Below are 23,224 nucleotides of genomic sequence, written 5' to 3'. Positions count from 1 at the left end.
TTTCCCTGACTAGCAATGCCACTCCCCCACCCTTATTCCTCTGCCTCCATCACGTCTGAAACGTCGCCCTGGAACATTAAACTGCCAGTCCTGCCCCTCCTGTAGCCAAGTTTCACTAATTGCTATAATGTCGTAATTCCATGTGTCAATCCACGCCCTCAGCTCGTCAGCCTTCCCCACAATACTCCTTGAACTGAAATAGACACACCTCAGAAGATTATTACCACCACTCACAACCCCTCTATTTGTGGCTTTGCATGAACTTTTAACATCATTTATTTTCACCCCCGCTCCACTATCTGCTCTGGAACTCTGGTTCCCATCCCCCTGCAAATCTAGTTTAAACCCTTCCCAAAAGCAGTCCATGGGGGACTTTTTACAACTTATGCTTCAATTACGCTTTTGTGAATGGCGCGTCTCAAATCCGATGTGTCTGTGACACCCACATCAGCCCCGAACAGATTTGTGAAATTAACTGGGGAATTGAACAGAAACGTAGGGAGGCTGGGTGTAGTTGATCAAACAGTCAGAGATTGCAAACGATCTTGGTCTCCTGGTTAAACTAAAAATATAGCCCACGTAAGGAGGAGATGAAACCTACCCTAAACTAGGGATCAGGACTGTGAGAAGCGCCGGTCTCGGGGCCTTTACAGTTATCGAGATGAGAATCTACAAATAACACTCGATAATCTGCAGAAACGCAAACACGAGGAAATCTGCAGATGCTGGAATTTCAAGCAACACACATCAAAGTTGCTGGGGAACGCAGCAGGCCAGGCAGCATCTCTAGGAAGAGGTACAGTCGACGTTTCGGGCCGAGACCCTTCGTCAGGACTAACTGAAAGAAGAGCGAGTAAGAGAGAAAGGTCGGCAGAAAGGAAAGCTTGCGCTAGGTGCTGCGTATCGGGTCAACAGTTCGCGCTGTGAATGTGCCAGTTGTGAACATCGAGTCAGAGAGTGTTTAAAGGACCGGACGGCGCAGAGTAGAGTCACTGTGTTTGTGAGTCCGATCACGTTGCTAGATTTTTCAGCCCCTCCTATGGAAAATGAAATATTTCCCCGTGACAGGATGCACTCGCTTCCCAGCTCAATCCTGAAGTAGGAATTAATCGCAAAATTTTAGTTGGTTGCAATATTTCTGTCGAGAAACAGCGAACATGTCGACGATCACAGTAGAAAACGAAGTCTGGGCAGCAGTGAAACTGGTTTATATGGAAACTGCTGCTTTTAAATCGGACCAAACTTCCTTTACAGCAAGTAATCTGACCTCGGGTACAGACAGAGAGCGGTCTGGGTCTCAGGGGTGACCTATTTTAATTGAAATCGGAGAGTTTTTGAGGAGAGAGAAACACAGAGAGACGGGGCAGCCAGGAGCTGACATCAGAATGTCTCCGCCCCGTCCGCTCGCTGCCTTTAAATTGCTCTGCGCGGCCGCCTCTGGCTTCATTTCTCACCCAGTTCTGAGACCGAGAGGGACTTTGTGCAGAGTCGTCGACATGACCGAGACTGCAGCCGCCGAATCGGCTCCTCCAGCCGCGCCCGCTGCCGCAACCAAGGCTCTCAAGAAGAAGAAGGCGGCCGCCCGCACCAAGCTAGCCGGCCCCAGGCTAGGCGAACAAATCGAGAAAATTGTGGCGGATTGCCGCAATCGCCGAGGGGTGTCCGTCATCGCGATAAAGAAGGAGTTAGCCGCCAACGGCGTCGACCTGGAGAAGTTCAATCGCCAGATCAAGATGGTCATAAAGAAGAAATTGGAAAGCGGCTCCCTGGTTCACACTAAGGGCGCGGGTGTCTCCGGCTCCTTGAAGGCCGCTAAGAAAGAGAGCACCGCCAAAAAAGCGAAGAAACCAGCGGCCAAAACATCTCAGGCCAAGAAATCTGCGGCCAAGAAAAGAGTGGCTAAGAAATCTCCCACCAAAAAACAAGGCGTTAAGAAACTAACGCCTAAAAAAGCGGTAGCTAAGAAACCAGCGGCTAAAAAAGCGGCCGCGAAGAAACCGGCGACCAAGAAGGCTGCGCAGAAGCCCAAGAGCCCCAAGAAGATGACTGCCGCGAAGGCGGCCAAGAAGTCTTCAAATGCCAAGCCGAAGGCGAAATCTATGAAGACCAAGCAAAAAGCGGCTAAAAAGTAAAAAGGAAAACGCAACTTGTAATGACTTAAAACCAACGGCTCTTCTAAGAGCCACTCACATCTCCCAGGAGAGAGCTGACTGAAATCAGGTGATTCCTGTCCCGGAGCTGGGTTCAGATGTCGATGCGAAATCATGGATCCCCAGCACACCTGACATTAACAATCGTTTCCCTAGTATCAAAGCTGCATGGCGTGTCCGGGCCGAGGCTCACTCGGAACGTGTTCGGCCTCAGGCTCCGTTCAAAGATCGTTTCTTTCTCATAAAATACCGGGATATCGTCTGTGGGTCGGCAACACTGGAGGGGAATCCCCGCCTCACAGCCAGAAAACCAACATAAAACGTTCCACAATTAAACAGGTTATAGTGACTAAAATTCTCAAGAGGAGTGGGGTCGGGACATCACTGTCTAGTATGGTGGGGGTGGGGTTGGGAGGGGCTACTACACAGGACCGAAAGAAGCTGCTGAAAGCTGTAAACCTAGGCAACTCCATCTTGGGTGTGAGCCTACAAAGTACCCAGGATATCTTTAGGGAGCGGTGTCTCAGAAAGGCAGCGTCCATTACAGTATTAAGGACCTCCGGCACGCAGGGCATATCCTTTTCTGACTGTTACCATCAGGTAGGAGGTACAGAAGCCTGAAGACACAGTCAGCGATTCAGGAACAGCTCTGCCATCCGATTCCTAAATGGACCCTTGGACTTTTTTAATATATAGTATTTCTATTTTTTGCAGGATTTTTAATCTATTCAATATAAGTTTACTGTATAAAGTATACTGAATAAGTTACTTCATTATTTTTTAAATTTTCTTCTAGATTATTGAACTGCTGCTAAATTAAACAAATTTCACGGCACATGCCGGGGATAATAAATCTGATTCTGAGGTCTCTGGCTGTGTGTAAAAGGAGATCGCGGCAGTCGGTTGTCATTTCGCAGTGACTTGGAGCGGGAAGAGATAAAGAATTTAATTATTGATTTTAGTTAATGTTTTGTAGATATATTTTGTATTTCAGTCCAGGGAGGATTCATGTGATCATTTCGTGGTTCTGTTTTCCCCCTCAAACTTTAAATACCTGCAGAAGATTAAAATCTCAATTCTCTCCGCCTGTCGGGCGGATTCCGTTTTCCGGTAGGACCGAATCCACTCACACAGTGAAGCAGACGCATATTTCTGATTCAGCTAATTGAAGGAAGTAAAATCGATTATTGAAATTAACGTGAAATTTAATAATTCGGGTTGGAAACTAGACCCGGTTGTTCTTGAAATTGGCGGGCGATTTGAAATTGAACCCTCTGGTGGGATTGGCTGAATTCTGACCCTCAGGCTCCAGTTTCCATATTTGGTCACAGGTAACATTCCCCACCATCCCCCAGCTTTCAAACTGATGGAAGAAAAACAGCCAATCGCAGCGCTGGGATCCGATAATGGACATCTCCTATCCCACCAATAAGGATGTGGGCGGCTCTTCTCAACCCTTTTAAAAGGCGGTCCCGGGTTATGCTCCGACACTCCTATTTGGGACTGCGAACAGGTTTCTGAAGCGGAATGGCCCGGACCAAGCAGACGGCGCGCAAGTCGACCGGAGGGAAAGCTCCTCGCAAGCAGCTGGCGACCAAAGCGGCGCGGAAGAGCGCTCCAGCCACCGGCGGAGTGAAAAAGCCCCATCGCTACCGGCGCGGCACTGTGGCTCTGCGGGAGATCCGGCGCTACCAGAAATCCACCGAGCTGCTCATCCGCAAACTTCCCTTCCAGCGCCTGGTGCGGGAGATCGCTCAGGACTTCAAGACCGATCTGCGCTTCCAAAGTTCAGCTGTCATGGCCCTGCAGGAGGCCAGTGAAGCTTACCTGGTGGGGCTGTTCGAGGACACCAACCTGTGCGCCATCCACGCCAAGCGAGTCACCATCATGCCCAAAGACATCCAGCTGGCTCGGCGCATCCGCGGGGAGCGCGCCTAAACCCGACCTCGGCACAAAGCACAACAAAAAGGCTCTTTTAAGAGCCACTAACTAGGCAGATAAAGGGCTGTCTCATTCTATTTACTTACATTCCCCTCGGTTGGCTGTGTTTACCGAGAGATCCCTGAATTGCTTACAAACTACAAACGGTTGACCCCGAGAATCGGCCATTATTAACTTCTCAGGGCATCTCTGTCCCATACCCTGCCTTACAGCTGGCTGCTGCGGGTGAGGTTTCCCGATATTTGTGGTTGTTACTGTTAAGAAAATCGGATTTTCATAAATCCAAGCAACACAAAATGCTGGAGGAACTCAGCAGGCCAGGAGCATCTATGGGAGAGTTCTGATGGAAGGTTTCGGCCTGAAATGTCGACTGTTCACTCCTTTCTCTAGATGCGGCCTGGCTTGCTGAGTTCCTTCAGTATTTTGTGTCTGATGCTTTAATAAATGCAGTCTTCCATTTAGTAACTATTCGAATCCATGGTAGGTTCACGGAGACACAACAGTTTGCAGCTGCAGGTATTACGTCCTTTCACATACAGTATTAACTATTTTTTTCTCTCCTTATAATTTCGCTTTAGACCGCAGTTTAAAAAGAGAGAACAGTGCATAGCCTGATTAAATTTATACAAATCAGCCGCGAATACAGCCTGAATCGGCTTTTGGAAGCGTTAATGACCAGGAACATTCAAACGTGATCTAAATAAAACTTGGCCTGTTACTGTGAAATAAATATTGAGCGAATTAATGAGTCACCGTATGTTTTCGCTGACTACGGAACTATAGCCAACTTTTTCGGCGGGCTTTTCAAATTTTCGTCATCCGGGGAACTAACTGACAGTTTCTTTCCGCGCTTTCCTTGCTGCCCTCTGTTCGTTGGTGAATAAGGTAGCTCTCTCATGGGGTTAGTGCGCTCGCCACAAGGGTTGGAATTTAATCCCCAGACAGTAACGTAGCAACCGCACTATTCATGATCCGGTGCCGCCCAGTTGGTGTTGCTCGTATTTCCAACGTCTGCAGATTTTCTCTGGTTTGTGTTCTCAGCGGTTTCAGTCCCGTGGCGTAATTGGCATAAAGTTACTTCGTCCATCCGTTTGTTTTAAGTTTAATTGCACATTTGGGAAATAGAGAGTTAACATTTCGGGTCAGTGACACCAGATCTGCTCTTTCTGTGAGGCGGTGGGTGGGTCGGGTCTGAGAAGAGTCTTTGATTTAAACCTTCCCTGGTCACAGGTAAGGTGTCAGCTGACTGGTGGACAGCATTTGTGGGATCTTCATTCCAGAACCGTAATAGGGACAAGACAGAGAATTATAAGTCAGCAATTTTCAAATTATAGTGGGGAAATTGCTATAAAGATAATTTGTACTTGGAATGGGAGGGATGGATCAGTGATGGTCAGTACGGAGAGGTTAGTAGGAGACCCATCTGACTAATTTAATTGAGATAATTATTTGAAGAGATTACCAAATAGATTGATAAGGGCAGTGTGGGTTGTGTGGTTCAGATGGAATTCAGTAAGATTCACATAGAAGACTGATCCAAAATGTTAATGCCACAGAACCCAAAACATAGCTTGGTAACAAGAGACAGAGTTGTTCAGTAATATAGAACAGAAACAGGCCCTTTAGCCCATCTCCTCCATGCAGGCCAAAACTCCCATCTAACCTCGTCCCATTTCCCATTGCCTGAATTTGACCCATATCCCAAATCTTTCCTATGTACTTCTCCAAAATCATTTAAATGCTTTTATTGTGTCTGCCTCAACCATTTTCTCTGGCAGCTTGTTCCATGTGTTTGTGTCAGTAAGCTGTTCTTGAGGTCCTATTTAAATCTTTCCCCTCTCACCTTAAAATTATGTCCCCTAGTTTCTCAATCCATTACCCTGGGGGAAAAAAGACTACGCATACACCTTATCTACAGCTCAATAATGTCACCCATCAGTCTCCTGTGCTCCAAGCAAGGAAGTCCTTGCTTGCCTGACCTGATCCTATATACAGTACTGTTGGTCAAGAGGAACTACGGACCAATATTGGGGACAAAAATTCTTGTGGGCAGGTTTACTAGAGCTGTTGGGAGTGGCTTAAACTAATATGGCAGGGGGATGGGAATCTCGCATGCAACTGTGGTTGTTGTGTACATCCCTCCCTCTGCCAACCCGACATCGGCGTGTAACATCATTTACACCGTCATAGCCAGATTACGAACCCAACACCCGAGTGCCCTCATTACCATCTCGGGTGACTTCAACCATGGCTAGAACACTGCCCAACTTCATACAGTATGTGAGCTGTACAACCAGAGGGGAGAGGACTCTGGATTTGATGTACGCTAACGTTAAGGATGCATACAGCTCCTCTCCCCTCCCCCCACTGGGAAGGTCAGATCACAACCTGGTGCATCTAAAACCCTGCTACGTGCCTCTGGTGAAGAGTAAACCAGCAACCTCGAGGACAGTGAGGAAATGGTCGGAGGAGGCTTATAGAAACATAGAAACATAGAAAATAGGTGCAGGAGTAGGCCATTCAGTCCTTCGAGCCTGCACCGCCATTTATTATGATCATGGCTGATCATCCAACTCAGAACCCAGCCTTCCCTCCATACCCCCTGACCCCTGTAGCCACAAGGGCCATATCTAACTTCCTTTTAAACATAGCTAATGAACTGGCCTCAACAGTTTGCTGTGGCAGAGAATTCCACAGATTCACCACTCTCTGTGTGAAGAAGTTTTTCCTAACCTCGGTCCTAAAAGGCTTCCCCTCTATCCTCAAACTGTGACCCCTCGTTCTAGACCTCCCCAACATCGGGAACAATCTTCCTGCATCTAGCCTGTCCAATCCCTTTAGGATCTTATACGTTTCAATCAGATCCCCCCTCAATCTTCTAAATTCCAACGAGTACAAGCCCAGTTCATCCAGTCTTTCTTCATATGAAAGACCTGCCATCCCAGGAATCAATCTGGTGAACCTTCTTTGTACTCCCTCTATGGCAAAGATGTCTTTCCTCAGATTAGGGGACCAAAACTGCACACAATACTCCAGGTGTGGTCTCACCAAGGCCTTATGAGGCGCTCCCGGGTTGTTTTGAGGTGACAGACTGGCAGGCACTCTGTGAGCCACATGGAGAGGATATTGATGGGCTCACAGAGTGCATCACTGATTACACCAACTTCTGTGTGGACTGCAATGTTCCGACAAGAACTGTCCTTTGTTATTCAAATAACAAGCCATGGATGACAAAGGACATTAAGGACATCCTGAACGCTAAAAAGAGGGCGTTTCGAGATGGAAATAGGGAGGAGCTGAGAGCAATACAGAGGGACCTGAAAGCCAGGATCAGGGAGGCTAAAGACAGGTACAGGAGGAAGCTTGAGTGGAAACTCCAGCAGAACAAGATGAGAGAGGTCTGGAGGGGCATGAGGACCATCACTGGGTTCCTGAACTTAACCTGTTCTTTAACAGATTCGACATTGTGGCCCCTGCCCATCCCCCACATGAGCCATCTGCTGTCGGCCCCCAACCAACACATATTCCACTCTCCCCTCCTACCCCTCCTCACAGTCCCCCACCCTGCTGTCATCACTATACCCCTTCCCCACACGAAACCACCACGGTGGGCTTCACAGCTGAACAGGTAAGAAGACAGTTGAAACGTCTCAACCCAAGCAAGGCTGCAGGACCGGATGATGTCAGTACCAGCGTGCTCAAAGCCTGTGCCCCTCAGCTATGTGGAGTACTTCGCCATGTATTCAACCTGAGCCTGAGGCTCCGGAGGGCTCCTGTAATGTGGAAGACGTCCTGCCTCGTCCCTGTGCCGAAGACGTCGCGCCCCAGGGGCCTCAGTGACTACAGACTGGTGGCATTGACCTCCCACATCATGAAGACCCTGGAGAGACTTGTTCTGGAGCTGCTCCGGCCTATGGTCAGGCCACACTTAGATCCCCTCCAGTTCGCCTACCAGGCCCGACTAGGAGTTGAGGATGCCATCGTCTACCTGCTGAACCATGTCTACGCCCACCTGGACAAGCCAGCGAGCACTGTGAGGGTCATGTGTTTTGACTTCTCCAGTGCGTTCAACACCATCCGCCCTGCTCTGCTGGGGGAGAAGCTGACAGCGATGCAGGTGGATGCTTCCCTGGTGTCATGGATTCTTGATTACCTGACTGGCAGACCACAGTACGTGTGCTTGCAACACTGTGTGTGCGACAGAGTGATCAGCAGCACTGGGGCTCCACAGGGGACTGTCTTGTCTCCCTTTCTCTTCACCATTTACACCTCAGACTTCAACATCGCACAGAGTCTTGTCATCTTCAGAAGTTTTGGGATGACTCTGCCATAGTTGGATGCATCAGCAAGGGAGGTGAGGCTGCGTACAGGGCTATGGTAGGAAACTTTGTCACATGGTGTGAGCAGAATTATCTGCAGCTTAATGTGAAAAAGACTAAGGAGCTGGTGGTAGACCTGAGGAGAGCTAAGGTACTGGTGACCCCTGTTTCAATCCAGGGGGTCAGTGTGGACATGGTGGAGGATTACAAATACCTGGGGATACGCATTGACAATAAACTGGACTGGTCAAAGAACACTGAGGCTGTCTACAAGAAGGGACAGAGCCATCCCTATTTCCTGAGGAGACTGAGGTCCTTTAACATCTGCTGGACGATGCTGAGGATGTTCTACGAGTCTGTGGTGGCCAGTGCTATCATGTTTGCTGTTGTGTGCTGGGGCAGCAGGCTGAGGGTAGCAGACACCAACAGAATCAACAAACTCATTTGTAAGGCCAATGATGTTGTGGGGATGGAACTGGACTCTCTGACAGTGGTGTCTGAAAAGAAGTTGCTGTCCAAGTTGCATGCCATCTTGGACAATGTCTCCCATCCACTACATAATGTACTGGTTGGGCACAGGAGTACATTCAGCCAGAGACTCATTCCACCAAGGTGCAACACAGAGCGTCATAGGAAGTCATTCCTGCCTGTGGCCATCAAACTTTACAACTCCTCCCTTGGAGGGTCAGACACCCTGTGCCGATAGGCTGGTCCTGGGCTTATTTCATAATTTACTGGCATAATTTACATATTACTATTTTACTATTTATGGTTCTATTACTATTTATTATTTATGGTGCAACTGTAATGAAAACCAATTTCCCCCGGGATCAATAAAGTATGACTATGACTATGATAGAGCTGAGGATGAGCCAGCAGGTTTACAAGTAGATGGTTGGTGTAACGTGAACGTAAGGAAGGACAAGCCAATGACTGGGTACAAATGCTGACAGAGCAAAGAGTTAAATTGTACCACACAGGCAAAATTCAAAAGGGTGAATAATGCAGGACTGAAGGTGCTGTATTTAAATGCACGTAGCTGAATTCCATCTCACCCACACTGCCCTTATGAAACTTGTGGCACAATTGGAGATTGGGCGGTATGACATTGTGGGCATCACTGAGTCATGGCTGAAAGAAGACAATAGTTGTAAACTTAACATAAAAGGATATACTTTGTATCGAAAGGACAGGCAGGAAGGCAGAGGTGGTGGTGTTGGTAAGAGATGGTATTACATGTTCAGAAAGAGGTGACATAGGGTCAGAGAACGCTGAATCTTTGTGAGTGGAGTTAAGAAACTGCGAAGGTAAAAAAAAAAACCACATTATGGGAATCACATGTACTAGGCCTCCAAATAGTCACCAAGATGTGGGGCTGAGATTGCATAGGGAGCTGAAAAAGACAAGTATAAGGGGTAATGGCACAATTGTAATGGGGGAATTCAATATGCAAGGGGATTGGGAACATCAGGTTGGTGTCGAGTCACAAGAGAGGGAATTTGTTGAATGCCTACGAGGTGGTTTTTAAGAGCAGCTTGTGCTTGAGCTTAATCGGGGAAAGGCTATATTAGATTGGGTATTGTGTAATAACCCAGATCTTATTAGGGAGCTTAATGTAAAGGAACCCTTAAGAGGCAGTGATAATAATATGATTGAATTCATGCTGCAATTTGAGAGGGAGAAATATAACTCACATATATCAGTATCGCAATGGAATCCAGGGAATTACAGAAGCATGAGATAGGAGCTCGCCCAGGTGGATTGGAGGAGGACACTTGTGAAGATGACAGCAGAGCTGAGGTGGCTAAGTTTCTGGGAATAGTTCGCAAGGCACAGACTGGATATGTCCAGAGAAGAAGTTGGTCTTCAACAACAGGAGTAGTGTTATGGTCTGGTCCGTAAAGTCCACATTCCGGTTCACAATCTGGTCCGTGGACTCAGGACTCCGGGTCTTCCAGCTGTCCCTTGGTTTGATTGAATTAATCATAGGCACCTAATTCCCATCTTGGGGCTCAGAATATAAGTAGCCTTGGGGTTGAGTGTGGGCTGCTGGTTTGTCTTATCAGCCCCCCCCGCCCCCCCTTGGAGCAACCTGCTGATGGAAGACTAGTGAAACCATTTGTGATCTCTAGGCCTGGTTGGAGGGCCACTGCTTCATGGAGCCTTGTTGCTACTCATTGGAGCAGTCATCGTGGTATGGATTAGGCCATTTCTGTAGCCAGCCAAGGTTGCTGGCTGCCCTGAGACTCAGAGCCACCCTGGACTGAGCTTCTCTCCTGTCCTTGCCTCTGTTGGGTAAGCCAGGCTGTAATTGCTGTTACCCTGCGGTTGGTTCTGTCCCTCCCTGTCTTTGCCTCTGTGGGGTGAAGTTCTGCGTCTTGCCCAGGAGAAGCTCCAAGAATACAAGCCTCGAAGATCCCAAGCCAAGCTCCAAGAACACAGGCCTCGAAGATCCCAAGCCAAGCTTCAAGAACACAGGCCTCGAAGATCCCAAGCCAAGCTCCAAGAACACAGGCCTCGAAGATCCCAAGCCAAGCTCCAAGAACACAAGCCTCAAGAGCAAAGACCCCAGCCTGTCTCCAAGCTCAGGCTTCTAGACCCCAGCCACGTCCTGAATTGAAGCCATGTCATGTCCTTGCCTGGTTCTGGGGTAGCTGAGCCCGAGGCAAGACCCAGGTTCTGGGTCCTTGTCCAATCTCGGGCTCAGAGTCGAAGCCTTGTCTCCTAGTCCATGGCTTCTAGTCCTGGTCCTGCTTTCCTTAGCCCGAGTCTGCATTCTTGTCCCTGCTCCTGGCCTGTATCCTGTCACGTCCCTACCCTAGTCAAGTCCTGTTCCTTGAACTTCAGTGTCTGTGTCTTGCATTTGGGTCCATTCCCAGCACCCCATTGTGACAAGTAGACAACTGGCTGATGCAGGGACTACATAAAATCCAAGGGAAGGGCCTACAAGGTAGCAAAAGTGAGTGCATGATTGGGAAGCTTTTAAAATTCAACAAAAGGCGACTGGAAAAGCTATAAGAAGGGAAAAGATGAAACATGAGGTCAAACTTGCCAATAATATAAAGCAGGATACTAGAAGATTTTTCAGTTACATAAAGAGTAAAAAGGAGGTGAGAGTTGATATTGGACCACTGGAAATGATGCTGCTGAGGTAGTAATGGGGGACAAAGAAATGGCAGATAAGCTTAATGGATACTTTGCATTTGTCTTCACTGTGGAAGACGCTAGCAGTGTGCCAGAGGTCTGTGAGTGTCAAGGAGCAGGAGTGAGTGCCATTGCTATTATAAAGGAGAGAATGTGAGGGAGACTGAAAGGTCTTAAGGTGGATGTCACCTGGACCAGATGGACTACAAAGAGAGGAAATTATAGAGCCAATTAACCTAACCTCAGTGGTTGGGAAAGCGTTGGAGTCTATTATTAAGGATGAGGTTTCAGGGTACTTGGAGACTCGTGATAAAATAAGTCAAAGTCAGCATGGTTTTCCCCCATTTTGTGGACTCTGATTTGTCCTCTGGGATAATCTGATCAGAGCAATTGAATGTGCACACAAGGAGCTTCAAGCCATGACGTGCTAAACCAGAGACCATTCTCAGATGAGTAGCTATTTGTTATGTAAAGTGCCACACCTACAAAAGAAGCAATCTATAATGTTAGACTCAGTGTATGGGTCCCCTAGTTTGACTAACTTGGACCAGTCGAATTTGAAAGGAACATCTACACAAGGCTGGGGGCAGAGGGGCAAAATATAGAACAGCGTTGATTTTAGCCCTGGACTAGAGCCATTTAGAAGGTGACCCAGATAGGCCAGGTGACCTTGAGCCAATGGGCTGGAGATCCATCAGTTCAACTGATGAGGATCACAATAAGAGTCAGGAGCTCCAAATCCATAGCAGAGGTAACACAGTAAGGGAACAATGATCGCAGATGAGGAGAACCCCACGGACATGTGGAGCTTCGAAACGGGACTATGAGGAACATGTGGCCAGCAGCAGAAACTCCTTTTTAACAGGTAATATCTTTTCTATTCTTTGACTGTTCGTGAATGGTCAGGAAAACTTAGTTGGTGTGCAGACATGAATTCAGTTGTGTAAGTTCACATGTTCTTCCATTGAGACAATAAAGGTACTGACTGGCATTACAGACTCTCCCTGTGCTTCACTGATCATGACTACGAGGGGTAATGTTTCAGAAACAGCTTCTTCCCCTTTGCCAGCAGATTTGTGAATGAACAATGAACCTATGAACACTGCCTCACTATTATTCCCTTCACTTTTTGCACTACACAAATATTTTCACTTTCTTTTTATTTAAACAAAATTCCAAAATGTTTTATTATCAGAATACATACGCATCACCACACATAACCCTGATATTCTTTTTCTTGTGGGAATGCTTAGCAAATTTATAGAACAGCAACAGAATCAATCAACAACAACTTGTGCGAATGCAAATATAAATAAATAGCAATAAATAACGAGTATGAAATAACAAGATAACGAGTCCCTAAAGTGGGACCATCGGTTCTGAGAACCAAGTCTCGGTGCAACAAACAATTGAGATCTGCCCATCTGCTTTTGATTCATCAGTCTTGCCCTGAGATCATAAATCTTAATTTCCAGCAGCTGCACATTCACCGACAAGATGCTGGGTAGAGGAGACCTCATCTCTGTATGCTTCAGCCTGGTTTGAATTCCTCCTCTCCTGTAGTGTTTTTGGCTATGACATTGATCCTTAAAGGTGCCATGCATAACTGCCTCGCATTCAACCATCGATTGTGAGAACTGAAGATCACTGATGTAATTTCATAGTCTGTCGTTAAGAGGAAATTTACCTGCTGCTGATTGCAGCGAAAGTAATTCAAAGGGAGTATATTTAAGAGGAAAACTGGTACAGTTTTCTACAGCCCACAGAGAGTTGCTGATGTATGCCAGTATCATCTTGATATATACTTCTTATTGTAATTTATAGCTTTTTAAAAATGTATTGTAAAGTACTGCAGCTGCAAAACAATGAATTTCATGACACGCCTGTGATATTAAACTTGATTCTGATATCAGCATTTATTTCAAGAGAACTAGAATACAAAAGCGAGGATGTATTGCTGAGGCTTTATAAGGCTTTGGTCAAATTACACTTAGAGTGTTGTGAAGAGTTTTGGGCCCCTTATCCAAGAAAAAACCTAGGTGGAGAGGAATTGAGGAGGGTCCAGAGATGATCATGAGAATGATCCCAGGAATGAAAGGGTTTAAGTACGTGGAGCATTCGCCGAATCTGGGCCTGTATTTATTGTTCAGAAGATTGAGGGGGATCTCATTGAAACCTACTGAATATTGAAAGCCTTAGATAGAGCTAATTTGTAGAGGATGTTTCCAAAAGTGTGGTGTCTAGCACCAGAGAACACAAGACTCAGAATACACAGAAGTCTCCTTAGAACAGAGGTGAGGAAGAATTTTAAAAACGCAAACAATCCTGACGAAGGGTCTCGGCCTGAAACGTCGACTGTACCTCTTCCTAGAGATGCTGCCTGGCCTGCTGCGTACACCAGCAACTTTGATGTGTGTTGTGAGGAAGAATTTGTTCAGCCAGTTGGCGGCGAATATGAGGAATTCACTGCCATAGACAGTTGTGCAGGCCAAGTCATTGAGTATATTTAAAGTGAAGGTTGATAGTGTCTATAGTAAGTGTATCAAAGGTTATGGGAGAATGGGGTTGGGACAGATAATAAACCAGTCATGGTGGAATGGCAGAGCAGACTAGATGGGCCAAATAGCTTAAGTCTGTCTCTATTGTCTTAGGTAACCCCCTCACTGGGCTCGTATACAAACTTGCTCATTCTAGCTCTGCTAAAAGCTTCATTACTCAGCAATGAGAAGGCCACCTTTCATACACAATATACATCTAGGGTCAGTATGATTTGGGGTTCAACCAAACAGAAAAGTTGGGCTGTTCTGATCAATGGAGCCTCGATTTGAGTGAATACTGTGTAAATACTGTTTATTCACAGTTATTAGTCAGCAAGAAATAACAGATCATACACCCCCATAAAAGTATATTTACTTACTTCAGCAGTTATTAAAAGGAAGAAAAGAAAAAAAAATAAAAGTTATAGGTTTATTACAGTTAATCCAATCTAAATGTGCACATTTCATTGGAACTTGTAACTTCCAAAAGCTTGGTATAACCATTACTCACGGTGCTGAATTGTTATTACCAATCACTGGTAGAGTTTCCCATCCTGGACTCCTTCATCTTGCAAAGCATTCCTTGCAATTGCATCTTCCTGTCGAATTGAATCCCATGGCAGTCTCTCCCAATCTTCTCTTCTCCACATCTCTTGCCGAAAGATCATGAACCCCACCAGTGTTTGTCACAAATCTCTCTTCGCCCAACTGGCTGACACAACATTCCTAAGTGGAACATCATAGCCCTTATCTTTAGCCGAAACCAAATCATTTTACCAGCAGGACACACTGCTTTACAGAAAGCTACTAAATGAAATGCCCCACAGCATTAGCAGTAGAATCTTAACCAGGGCATTACACCTATGGTCTATGACCTCTGTAAAATTATTTCAGATGTGAATTGACAATTCTGGACCATACCTGAATCATGGAAGGATGCTCAACAGCTGTGTCAGGGCTTGAATGTCTACATCTCCTCTAAAGTGATATTAAGCAACATGAGTGACAACAAGGTTTCTCTCCCAGATGAGCTCAGTGCCTTTTAAGGACACTTTGACCATCAGAACATGGAGGCACCTTCACAAACTCCCACTGCTACCGATGACCCTGCTATTTCAGTCCCAGTGCATCCTTCAGGAGGGTGAACTCACAGAGAGTATCTGGCTCTTATGGTGTATCTGGCAGAGTACTGAACACGTTGCTCATTTACTGGCTGTCATTTAGTGACAACTTTAACCTTTCACTTTGGTAGTCTGAGGTATCTACAAGGTTCAATCAGACAAGAAGAACGTGGCAACTTGCCTCCATGACTATCATCCAATAGCACTTACATTCACTCTGATGAAGGGTTTTGAGAGATTGGTAATGAAATGTATCTACTCCTCCCTGAGAAGTGACTTGGATCCGCTCCTGTTTGCCTACAGGAGCAACAGGTCAAAAGCAGATGCCATTTCATTAGCACTTCACTCAGCTTTGGAACATCTAGACAGCAAAGGTGCACACATTGGGATACTCTTCATTGACCACGGCTCAGCATTTAACTGTATCATCCCCTCAAAACTAATCAATAAGCTCCAAGACCTAGGTTTCAACACTTCTAATTGGATCCTTGATTTCTACACTTGCAGACCCTAGTCAGTACGGATCGGCAAAAACATCTCTTCCATAATCTTCATCATCACAGGTGCACCACAAGGCTGTGTGCTTAGCCCCCTGCTCTACTCATTTTATACTTTTGACTGGGGTTAAATACACTCCAATGCCAGATTTACATTTGGTGATGATACCACTGTTGAGGGCCAAATCAAAGGTGGTGATGAATCAGCATATAGGAGGGAGATTGAGATTCTGGCTGAATGGAGCCACAACAACTTCTCACTCAATGCACCAAAATCAAAGAGCTGACTATTGACTACAGGTGGTCCTGAATCTTTTGTGCAATTTGATCCTTGATTTCCTCGCTTGCAAATCCCAGTCAGCATGGACAAATAACAATATCTCCTCTACGCTCGGAATGGTTGAGAATGTTGTTGTTCACTTCAGTTCTTTGGATGATAAAACATAGAACATAGAAAAGTACAGCACAGTACAGGCCCTTTGGCCCACAATGTTGTGCCGACCCTCAATCCCTGCCTCCCATATAACCCCTCACCTTAAATTCCTCCATATACCTGTCTAGTAGTCTCTTAAATTTCACTAGTGTATCTGCCTCCACCACTGACTCAGGCAGTGTATTCCACGCACCAACCACTCTCTGAGTAAAAAACTTTACTCCAGTATCCCCCTTGAACTTCCTATCCCTTACCTTAAAGCCATGTCCCCTTGGATTGAGCAGTGGTGCCCTGGGGAAGAAGCACTGGCTATCCACTTTATCTATTCCTCTTATTATCTTGTACACCTCTATCATGTCTCCTCTCATCCTCCTTCTCTCCAAAGAGTAAAGCCCTAGCTCCCTTAATCTCTGATCATAATGCATACTTTCTAAACCAGGCAGCATCCTGGTAAACCTCCTCTGTACCCTTTCCAATGCTTCCATATCCTTCCTATAGTGAGGCAGCCAGAACTGGACACAGTACTACAATTGTGATTGAAACAGAGTTTTATAGAGCTGCATCATTACATTGCGATTCTTAAACTCTGTCCCTTGACTTATGAAAGCTAACAACCCATAAGCTTTCTTAACTATCCTATCTAACTGTGAGGCAACTTTCAGGGATCTGTGGACATGTACCCCCAGATCCCTCTGCTCCTTCACACTACTAAGTATCCTGCCATTTACTTTGTACTCTGCCTTGGAATTTGTCCTTCTAAAGTGTACCACCTCACTTCTCCGGGCTGAACTCCATCTGCCACTTCTCAGCCCACTTCTTCATCATATCAATGTCTCTCTGCAATCTTCGACAATCCTCTACACTATCTACAACACCACCAACCTTTGTGTCATCTGCAAACTTGCCAACCCACCCCTCTACCCCCACAATCCAGGTCATTAATAAAAATCACGAAAAGTAGAGGTCCCAGAACAGATCCTTGTGGGACACCACTAGTCACAATCCTCCAATCTGAATGTATTCCCTCCACCACCACCCTCTGCCTTCTGCAGGCGAGCCAATCCTGAATCCACCTGGCCAAACTTCCCCGGATCCCATGCCTTCTGACTTTCTGAATAAGCCTACCGTGTGGAACCTTGTCAAATGCCTCACTAAAATCCATATAGATCACATCCACTGCACTACCCTCATCTATATGCCTGATCACCTCCTCAAAGAACTCTGTCAGGCTTGTTAGACACGATCTGCTCTTCACAAAGCCATGCTGACTGTCCCTGATCAGACCATGATTCTCTAAATGCCCATAGATCCTATCTCTAAGAATCTTTTCCAACAACTTTCCCACCACAGACACAAGGCTTACTGGTATATAATTACCTGGACTATTCCTACTACCTTTTTTGAACAAGGGGACAACATTCACCTCCCTCCAATCATCCAGTACCATTCCCATGGACAACGAGGACATAAAGATCCTAGCCAGAGGCTCAGAAATCTCTTCCCTCACCTCGTGGAGCAGCCTGGGGAATATTCCGTCAGGCCCCGGGGACTTATCCATCCTAATGTATTTTAACAACTCCAATACCTCCTCTCCCTTAATATCAACATGCTCCAGAACATCAACCTCACTCATATTGTCCTCACCATCATCAAGCTCCCTCTCATTGGTGAATACCGAAGAGAAGTATTCATTGAGGACCTCGCTCACTTCCACAGCCTCCAGGCACATCTTCCCACCTTTATCTCTAATCAGTCCTACCTTCACTCCTGTCATCCTTTTGTTCTTCACATAATTGAAGAATGCCTTGGGGTTTTCCTTTACCCTACTCGCCAAGGCCTTCTCATGCCCCCTTCTTGATCCTCTCAGCCCTTTCTTAAGCTCCTTTCTTGCTTCCCTATATTCCTCAATAGACCCATCTGATCCTTGCTTCCTTAACCTCATGTATGCTGCCTTCTTCCACCTGACTAGATTTTCCACCTCACTTGTCACCCATGGTTCCTTCACCCTACCATTCTTTATCTTCCTCACCGGGACAAATTTATCCCTGAACATCGACCACATGTCCATAGTACATTTCCCTGCAAAAACATCATCCCAATTCACACCCACAAGTTCTGGCCTTATAGCCTCATAATTTGCCCTTCCCCAATTAAAAATTTTCCTGTCCTCTCTGATTCTATCCTTTTCCATGATAATGCTAAAGGCCAGGGAGCGGTGGTCACTGTCCCCCAGATGCTCACCCACTGAGAGATCTGTGACCTGACCCGGTTCATTACCTAGTACTAGATCTAGTATGGCATTCCCCCTGGTCGGCCTGTCCACATACTGTGACAGGAATCCATCCTGGACACACTTAACAAACTCTGCCCCATCTAAACCCTTGGAACTAATCAGGTGCCAATCAATATTAGGGAAGTTAAAGTCACCCATGATAACAACCCTGTTATTTTAACCAATTTCCCCTGGGATCAATAAAGTATGACTATGACTATGACTATTTTTGCACCTTTCCAAAATATGCCTCCCAATCTCCTCCTCGGTATCTGTGCTGCTCCAGGGGGCCTATAGAATACCCCCAATAGAGTAACTGCTCCCTTCCTGTTCCTGACTTCCACCCATACTGACTCAAAAGAGGATCCTGCTACATTACCCACCCGTTCTGAGCTGTAATAGTATCCCTGACCAGTAATGCCACCCCTCCTCCCCTTTTCCCCCCTCTCTATCCCTTTTAAAGCACTGAAATCCAAGATATTGAGAATCCATTCCTGCCTTGTTGCCAGCCAAGTCTCTGTAATGGCCACTACATCATAATTCCATGTATGTATCCAAGCTCTCAGTTCATCACCTTTGTTCCTGATGCTTCTTGCATTGAGGTACACACACTTCAGCCCTTCTACCTTACTGTCCTTACACCATTTATTCTGCTTCTCTTTCCTCAAAGCCTCTGTATATGTTACATCTGGCTTTACTCCATGCACTTCTTTCACTGCTCTACTGCTCCGGGTCCCATCCCCCTCGTAAATTAGTTTAAACGCTCCCGAACCATGCTAGCAAACCTACCTGCAAGGATATTGCTCCCCCTCGGGTTCAGGTGCAACCCATCCAATCTGTACAGGTCCCACCTTCCCCAGAAGAGGTCCCAAGGATCCAAAAATCTAAAACCCTGCACCCTGCACCAACTCCTCAGCCACGCATTCAATTGCCATCTCCTCCAATTCTTACCATCACTGTCACATAGCACTGGCAGCAATCCTGAGAACGCCACCCTTGAGGTCCTGTTCTTCAGCCTTCTACCTAGTTCCCGAAACTCACACTTCAGGACCTCATCCCTCTTCCTGCCTATGTCGTTGGTACCAACATGTATCACGACTTCTGGTTGCTTTCCCTTTCATACCAGGATGTCATGCACCCGGTCAGAGACATCCCGGACCCTGGCACCCGGGAGGTAACAAACCATGCAGGTGTCCTTCTCACATCCACAAAATCTCCTGTCTGCTCCCCTGACTATAGAGTCTCCAATGACGACAGCTCTCCTCTCCTCCATCCCATCCTTCTGCACCACAGGGTCAGACTCAGTGCTAGAGGCCCTGCCACCGTGGCTCACACCTGGTCAGTCTTCCCCGCCAACAGTATCCAGGACGGTAAACTTATTATTCAGGGGAATGGCTGCAGGGGTGCTCTGCACTACCTGTCTGCTCACCTTCGCTTTCCTCCCTCTGACTGTTACCCAACGACCTGCTTCCAACAGCCTAGGTGTGACTACGTCCCTGTAGCTCTCATTGTGTTTTTGATTTGATTTGTATTTGATGAATTAAATTCCATCTGCCATCACCTTGCCTCATTCCTAAGTAATCTATATCCCACCATTCAGAACTGTCCACTCTACCACCAGTTTGGTGTCTGCAAATTTATTATTTTTGCCATTTACATCCTCATCAAAATCACCAATGCATATGAGAAACAACAGAGCACAGTTCTCCAATCTAAAAACGTAAGTGAATACTCAAAAGGGACCAAGGATGTTGGAGAGCAGACACTTCAGAAGGTCACATGGACTGGAGAAAGTTACAGAGTGTGAGGCTATAGAGGAAGTTAAATTTTCTCTATATTTATTTATTTATCTATCCATCCATGATTTAATATATAAACCCATCCCTTCTTGTGCTCCAGAGAAACAGACCCAGCCTGTCTTTGTAACTCAAGCCCTCCAGTCCCAGAGTAACATCTTTGTGAATGTTTCCAGCAACCTCTCCAGCTACATCACCTCGTTCCTGTAGCTAGGTGACCAGAACTGTCCACAATATCCCAAGTGCAATCACACCAGTATCTTGTACAGTTGTAACATTACCACCCGACTCCTGTAATTACTGGCCTGATTAGTGAAGGCAAATGAAGTCAAGCCCTTTCTTCACTAAGTTGCCACTTTCTGGAATTCTCTCAGGAGGACCCTCTGTTCTGCAACAATCTCCAGGGCCCTGCCACTTACTGTGTAATGTTTTGCCTTGCTTTAACTGACTAAAATGCAAAATTCAGCATTTGTCCAAATTAAATTTCATCTGTCACCTCCTTGCCTATTTTCAAAGTTCATGTATGTTCTATTGTAACTTGGACAACCTTCTTCACTGTCCACTATATCATCAATTTTGGTGTCATTTACAAATTTACAAAGAGCACCAAATCTCTTGGTGTTCACCTGGCAGAGAATCTCACCTGGTCCCTCAACACCAGCTCCATAGCCAAAAAAGCCCAGCAGCGTCTCTACTTTCTGCAAAGGCTGAGAAAAGTCCATCTCCCACCACCATCCTCACCGCATTCTACAGAGGATGTATTGAGAGCATCCTGAGCAGCTGCGTCCCTGCCTGGTTCGGGAATTGCACCATCTCGGATCGCAAGACCCTGCAGCGGATAGTGAGGTCGGCTGAGAAGGTCATCGGGGTCTCTCTTCCTGTTATTACAGACATTTACGCCACACGCTGCAGCCGCAAAGCTAACAGTATTGTGAAGGACCCCACGCACCCCTCATACAAACTCTTCTCCCTCCTGCCATCTGGCAAAAGGTACCGAAGCATTCGGGCTCTCACGACCAGACTGTGCAACAGTTTCTTCTCCCAAGCCATCAGACTCCTCAATACTCAGTCTAGACTGACAGCTACATCATTTATTATTATATTGTAATTTGTCCTCTACTGTCTTGTTTATTAATTATTGTACTGCCCTGCACTGTTTTGTGCACTTTATGTACTCCTGTGCAGGTCTGTAGTCTAGTGTAGCTTTTATGTTTGTTTCACGTAGTCTAGTGTAGCCTTGTGCTGTCTCACAGTCTAATGTAGTTTTGTGTTGTTTCATGTAGCACCATGGTCCTGGAGGAATGTTGTTTCGTTTTTACTGCGTACTGTACCAGCAGCTTATGGTCGAAATGACAATAAACTTGACTTGACTTTAGTAATCACCCTACATATATTCTCATTCAACTTATCAATATATTTGATAATCAAAATGCACAACCCCTTCTCCAGCAGTGCGTCTGGTAACAGGTCACAAGTCTAAAAAAAATAATGCGACAATATATAAGAGGCCACAGATGGAGGAGAGCAGAGCAGTGAGAGTTTGCAGGATGGGAGGAGGTTACAGCAAGAGTGAGGGGGTGAGGAACAAGAAGGGATGTGAGCTTAAGGATGAGAATGGGAAACATGGGCAATAGCAGAGAGCACGGTTTAGATAATCTGATCCAGTCGCTGTCTTCTCCATCTCTCCACATCAACCTGCAAACCACAGAAGAAGCTCATTACATCACATTGCCACCACCCGAGACTGCACCAGCCCATAGCCGCGGGAACAACATCAGGGATGCCAACACACAAATAGTTCCACAAAGAGGTGTCAAGTGACATTATCTGCTGTCCACAGCCTGGGGGTCAGAGCAAAGTGAGCTTTCGATCAGAGGAGCCACAGCGGGCAATTACTTACTGCACACAGGGGCTTCTCAGACACATTTCAATGTCAAATTTACCACTGGGGGAGGGAAATAGAATTTAACACCAGGACAGGAAAAAAAAGGGCGATAATTCCAAATATCCATGTTTCAAAGGACAGGGAAGTTGAAAATGATAAAATAATAGTTCAGTTTAGTAGGGTTGTTTATGGTGACACTTCGTACTTAGATTCAATTCGAACTTTGTTCTCTAAGTATTGAAAGGTAACAATGTTATCTGATGAAGGACCTGTGGGCTGAAACGTTAAGTTCAAATTTCAAAATAAATTCATTATCGATAGATACTGTATGTGTCACCATACACACTTACTTATACATATTTGCAGTTTGTCTTTTGCAGAATGATCTCTCTGTGCTTGTGTGTAATTTTTCACTGATTCTATTGTATCACTTTGTTCCAAAGCAATGCCGGTAAATACAAAGAAACACAACAGAACCAGTGAAAACTCGCAACAAAGACAAAACAATCTGCAAAAGACAAACTGTATAAGTACAAAAAGAGAAAAAAAAAGTAAGAATAATAAATTAGAAAACAATAAGTATCGCGAACATCAGTTGTAGACTCCGTAAAAGTGCAGTTATCCCCTCTGGTTGAGGAGTACTAACTGCTCCTGAACCTGCAGGCGACGACAGCAATCTTAAGTATGGATTGGCGCTCTATTTAGCCTCTCAGTCATAAGATGTTCCAGGGTTCAGTGAAGAGCCAATGAAATGACACCTGTCATGATGGTCAGGCCTCTCCTCAAGCAGAGAATGCTTCATCACCACCCTGCGGTCACTCACCTCCCTTGGCACGGACCTCTCTTGCCCAACACCTCACACCCACCCCCCCATATTTCCTCTGGAACGGGCGGCCACATGTAATCGATCGCACTGCTGGACTCCTATAAAAAACATTCAATTCCAACATCAGTGGGGGACCCACCTCCATCATTTCGGACTGCAACCCGACTGTTCATCCTGTGAGCTTCGCAACAGGAGGAAATTTCAATTAACCACACGGTAAACAATCAAATATAAATTTGAGCCCTTTCACCCGCACCCATGGTAACCGTAGACAGCCCTTTCAGACACTGTGAGTGGCTCTTA

The 23,224-nt window shown here is 46.0% G+C and overlaps 2 protein-coding genes across 2 annotated transcripts; both read left to right on the top strand.

The window, feature by feature from the left end:
- The first annotated feature begins 1,426 nt into the window (after positions 1 to 1,426).
- Positions 1,427 to 2,524, top strand: LOC134350061 (histone H1-like). Its single transcript, XM_063054976.1, has one exon. The coding sequence runs from the start codon at positions 1,497 to 1,499 to the stop codon at positions 2,130 to 2,132; it is 636 nt and encodes a 211-aa protein (XP_062911046.1). The 5' UTR covers positions 1,427 to 1,496; the 3' UTR covers positions 2,133 to 2,524.
- A 59-nt stretch (positions 2,525 to 2,583) lies between these two features.
- Positions 2,584 to 4,816, top strand: LOC134350060 (histone H3-like). Its single transcript, XM_063054974.1, has one exon. The coding sequence runs from the start codon at positions 3,678 to 3,680 to the stop codon at positions 4,086 to 4,088; it is 411 nt and encodes a 136-aa protein (XP_062911044.1). The 5' UTR covers positions 2,584 to 3,677; the 3' UTR covers positions 4,089 to 4,816.
- The last annotated feature ends 18,408 nt before the right edge of the window (positions 4,817 to 23,224 follow it).

The sequence above is a fragment of the Mobula hypostoma genome, chromosome 8, assembly GCF_963921235.1.
Source record: "Mobula hypostoma chromosome 8, sMobHyp1.1, whole genome shotgun sequence".
NCBI lineage: Eukaryota > Metazoa > Chordata > Chondrichthyes > Myliobatiformes > Myliobatidae > Mobula > Mobula hypostoma.
The sequence above is the reverse complement of the archived record's forward strand: the minus strand, read 5'-3'. Positions and strand labels throughout refer to the sequence as shown.